General features: G+C 33.6%; 1 protein-coding gene across 4 annotated transcripts in view; it reads right to left on the bottom strand.

Moving 5' to 3' along the window:
- The window catches only part of LOC106873243 (putative protocadherin beta-18), a 126,999-nt gene extending 122,172 nt beyond the window's left edge, over positions 1–4,827 (bottom strand). For 2 of the 4 annotated variants that reach the window (XM_014920521.2, XM_014920520.2), the window contains exon 1: positions 2,450–4,826. In XM_014920521.2, the coding sequence (XP_014776007.1) occupies positions 2,450–2,480 (31 nt within the window). In that variant the 5' untranslated portion in view covers positions 2,481–4,826. Of the gene's footprint in view, positions 1–2,449 lie in introns of all 4 variants that reach the window. The other 2 variants (XM_014920519.2, XM_014920515.2) reach the window with 1 other exon arrangement.
- Positions 4,828–4,836: the final 9 nt, after the last annotated feature.

Consider the following 4,836-nt stretch of genomic DNA (forward strand, 5'->3'; position numbering starts at 1 on the left):
ATATATATATATATATATATATATATATATATTCTACGTATAATATATTTACATCAATGTAGAAGTTATTCATTTATTAATATATTTTATGTGCATTATACATATGCATTTAATATATGTTACTCATGTATTCATATGTTATATATGTGTATGTATACACACACACACACACACACACATGTATATGTGTGCATTTAATATACAAGTCACTTATTTAATATACACTGTATAGAATAGGTTTTCATTTTTTTTAGACATTTTCCTAACTTTTGAATTTTTTCTATTCCTTTCCGTTCCATTTTCTTCTAATTTCCATTCTGCATCGACGGATTCATGGTTGTTTGTATGTGAGGGGGTGGGAGGTTTATATGAGCAAGTGTGTAGACATTCTGTGATAGATAGGTAACAGTGAATGCTGGATGTAAACAGACTGGCAGGGAGATAGATAGACAGACAGCCAGATGAATAGAAAGAGGACGGACAGACAGACAGACATGGATAGATAGAGAAAGATAAGAGAGATACAGATAGATAGATAGAGATATCTGTTTGTTTGTCTTGATGCATATTTAACAAACATTTAATTGCTGCATATATATTAATCTATACAAGAAACATAAAAAGATTTTGGACCAAATTAGTTCCATCTTTATGGAATGTTCAGTAGGGACAAATTGATAATTGATACTGAACAACATAATTATTCAGTATTTAAGATTTCCAAAAAAAGTTTGATTTGAACGTGATTTGCTATAATAGAAATTTCAGTCTGTTCTGAAAGTGTAAATTCTGATGGTGTCATTAAAGAAGAATTACCATTACTAGAAGACTGCTATGATGTCATAAGATTCCCAGAATGGCAGAGTATGTACACGTGGAAGAACAGCACTATATCAACTTGTATTTAATGCATACATATAAATTTGTATACATCTGAGAGAATTTAATTGATTTCATTAAAGTATACAAACATACAGACTGGCAGACATACATATACACACATGGAGGTGGCTGAAGACTTGCCAGCGTGCCAAAGGTTCTTCCCCCATAACAGTTGCAAAGTAACCAAATATTACCATCAGTGAGGGGGCACAGTGTGCAATAATGCCATTTCATGAAAAAAGCCCTGAAATGGCATGCATTCTCTCCTGATGACCCTTAAGCCTGTTAGTGTCTGGAATGCAGAGTAATTGTATCTGCAAGCTGTTTGCAAATAATAATAATAATGATGAAAAATTCTCTCTCTCTCCCTCTCTCTCTCTCTCTCTCTCTCTCTCTATATATATATATATATATATATATGTGTGTGTGTGTGTGTGTGTGTGTGAGAAAGTTGGTATGTGAAAGCACGTGGTTGGATGTATAAAAGATAAACAAGAGTGAAAAAACTACAGAAGGCTTGTGTTACATGGTTAAAGTATATATTTATATTTAAATTGTATATAACATAACAATTTAAATATATACTTTTACCAAACCTTCTGTAGTTTTTTCACTCTTGTTTATCTTTTATATATATATATATGATTGACCATTGACTGAACACTATTCAATTTTTTTTCTCCGTGTTTTTCTCCTTGTCTCCGTATTCTTTCTGTTGAAGAGCGTAGCTCGAAACGTCAAAGACTTTCCGTATTCCCGAGCGTCATACTAATATATACTTTTGTTATTTACACCACCTGTCCTCGTCTGTTGTTATTTTTTGTATATTCTCCCATATATATATATATATATATATATATATACACATATAGACAAATGTAGATAGATACATGTATATATATATGTATATATACCCATATAGACAGATGTAGATAGATACATGTATATATATATATATGTATACATAAACACATACACCATCATACATATAAAGGTTCACACATGCTACATATACTAAAGAGCCATGCACTCAATATAAGGAATATAGAGTTTATATATATTAACATTTCTAGAAAACTTGCTGATCCATTGTTAGCTGAAATCTCAAAATATCCAGCTGTCAGGTCAAACATTTATTACCAAACATTTGGACTTACTCCCCACCTTCAAATAAATTGATGTATTTTGAGCACAAAAATGTTCCATGGTGGTTTCAATGCACCAAGGAGAGAAGCAAAGAGAACTTCCTTCTTATGCACAAAATACATCAATTTAGCTGATGCTGAGCAGGTATTAAGATGTCACCCAGTATCTGATAATATATGTTTGACCTGACAGGCAGGGTTTGTTTACATAACATAACTGCACGCGCACACACACACACACAGTGAATACATTTGAATATAATTAGCATATATTAAAATCTCATATGAAATATGTCTAAGTTTTAATCTCAAAGCATTAATCGCAACACATTCAGTATTTTATAGATACATATATACACACACAACATATATAAATATTCTACAAACATGCAGATGTGATAAAATTATGAAGTTATAAATACCTGTAGAGGTGTTAGCTTGCTTCTCTTTCATCTTCACACATATACATACGCATTATGTATATATATACTTATACACATAAATGTATATATGTATGTGAGCATGTCTGGTCGTAGGTGAAGTTGATGGTTCTTTGTTGCATCATCAAAGATAGATAAGATTTCATAATGATGATGATGATGATGATAATGATGTCAACAATGATGATGAGGAGGAGTAGGAAGGGTGTGTGAAGCCAGTATCAAATCATAAAATTCTGCTCAAACTCAAAATATGAGCAATGTTTATATAATGTACGTGTTGGGGGGCGGGTCACTGTTTCACTGTCCACCACCACCACCACCACTGTAATTTACATGTGAGGTAACTGCCATAATAAATACATTTGATCGTACTGACCATTATTGTTGTTCCCATGTCAACTATGATACAGTATGTCTATGGTCAAAGACAATCCACTTGTAACCATCCTGTCTTCTATTCAGTTAATCAAGTGTTGATGATAACTCAATTCTTTTCAAACTTTCTAATCTTGCAACAACACTTCCTTACCATCACCACCAGTGACTCCCTCCTCTTCCTCCCCCTCCTTCTCCTCAACATCATCATCATGGTTATGTTTTTGTTATTTTTGTATTATTTACAACATTGAGTTTTTCTTTTGTGATACAAGAGTCCAAGTTGTGGTGGCCATATGCTTCAACACATTTTATTTGGTTCTTCTTATTGTTGTTGCTGCCGTTGTTGTACCATCCTTTGCAATATTTTTCTTTCTTCTTTTTATTTTTATATCTTTCTATATCTCTCATTGTTGTTAGTATATTCCATTCATGGCCATCTCTTCTCAATCGTTAAACTGTAATTAATTCCACTGGGGTTGGCTTTATATTCTGTCCTTACTGTGGTTAACAAAATAGGTACCAGATATATTTTGGGGTCAACATAGACTTCCACTACATCCGAAGCTGTGGCATTGTGCCAATATTAGAAAAAAACTTATTATTTTTATTATTATTGTCATTTGTTTTTGTTGTTTCACCCCAGGTCAAGTCTGATTAAGCAATCCAGTAATTACAGGCATTCTAGCCATGACCAACTCATTTATTCAGATAAAGTATATCTAGAACTACATGAAATCAAATTGTTGTTGTTGTTTAATTTTTGGTCAAATTTCACATAGCAGACTTATGAGCAAAGACATTCTAACTCTGACCACCCCCTCTTGTTTTTTTTTTTCCAGATGTTGCATATTTAATGTGTAAGATATTAGAGTGTGAGTGCGAGTCAAGAGATTTTGCTGCTATTTCTAGCTGTTGGCTGTTAGTGAGAAACAACCAAAGTTCATGACATCCTCTAACCACTACAGGTGATGTGTGGTGAACTTCATGCCAGGCTGAAATCATTTTTTTTTTGTTTTATGTTACTAGTGTTTTTCACTTCTGGAGGCACAGGTTCATATCCAGTTGCAGGTATTGCATAGTGCCCCTGGGTATTATTATTATTATTATTATTATTATTATTATTGAAAATTAAAAAGAATTGTTGCTATTGTTAATCTTTCTATTTAGTCCCAGGTCAGCTCCAACATCAAACTGACCCACGGTGAAAAGCATTCCAAGCATGACCATCCCGTATTCTATTTATTTATATCTCTTGTTTTGGTGAGGGAGGATCTAGGACTACATCATCTAATGTGCACTCCTTTTTCTAGAGTGTGTGGAGTTTCATTTGAGGAAGACCTGGCTGTTATTTCTAGTGGATCAAACAATCACATAGAGCTGTCCTCATTGGCTTGGTGTTCATGGTGTTGATAATGATATTGATGCAATTATGCCAAAGTTCTTTATTAATAATATTATTATTATTATTGTTGTTGTTGTTATTAGCAGCATTTTAGCTGAGAGAAAAAAATATCTAATGATAATGTTGCTCTGACCAACATCATTGTCGTCGTCCTCCTCACCACCACCACCACCACCACAACCACCATCACTATCATCATCATTGTCTACATGTTTGATGCATGCGTGAACTTGAGGTTGTGAGTTGCTCAACAGTGCATGGCAAAGGTGGTGGTGGAGGTGGGGGTGGTATAGATAAAGCAGCCAGTGTCCCCTTCCCTGCTCATTCACAGCTGTAAGGGAATGCTGTGGGAGAAGGACGTACTCATCACCCAACAACATTATCACTCCGTTTTCTTCCTCTGTTTAGACGAACTTTCCTACTTTTTCGGACAAAACCTTTTGAATCCTTCGTCCTGTCTTTGTCCTTATATGTCTTTAATTGATATTAGCCCTTGTGGCCAATAAAACGAATTAATTATTATTATGATTATTATTATTATTACATCTAATAATTGTTTTGTCTGTTATAAGAATTCCATGTTATT

This window comes from Octopus bimaculoides, chromosome 14 (genome assembly GCF_001194135.2).
Source record: "Octopus bimaculoides isolate UCB-OBI-ISO-001 chromosome 14, ASM119413v2, whole genome shotgun sequence".
NCBI lineage: Eukaryota > Metazoa > Mollusca > Cephalopoda > Octopoda > Octopodidae > Octopus > Octopus bimaculoides.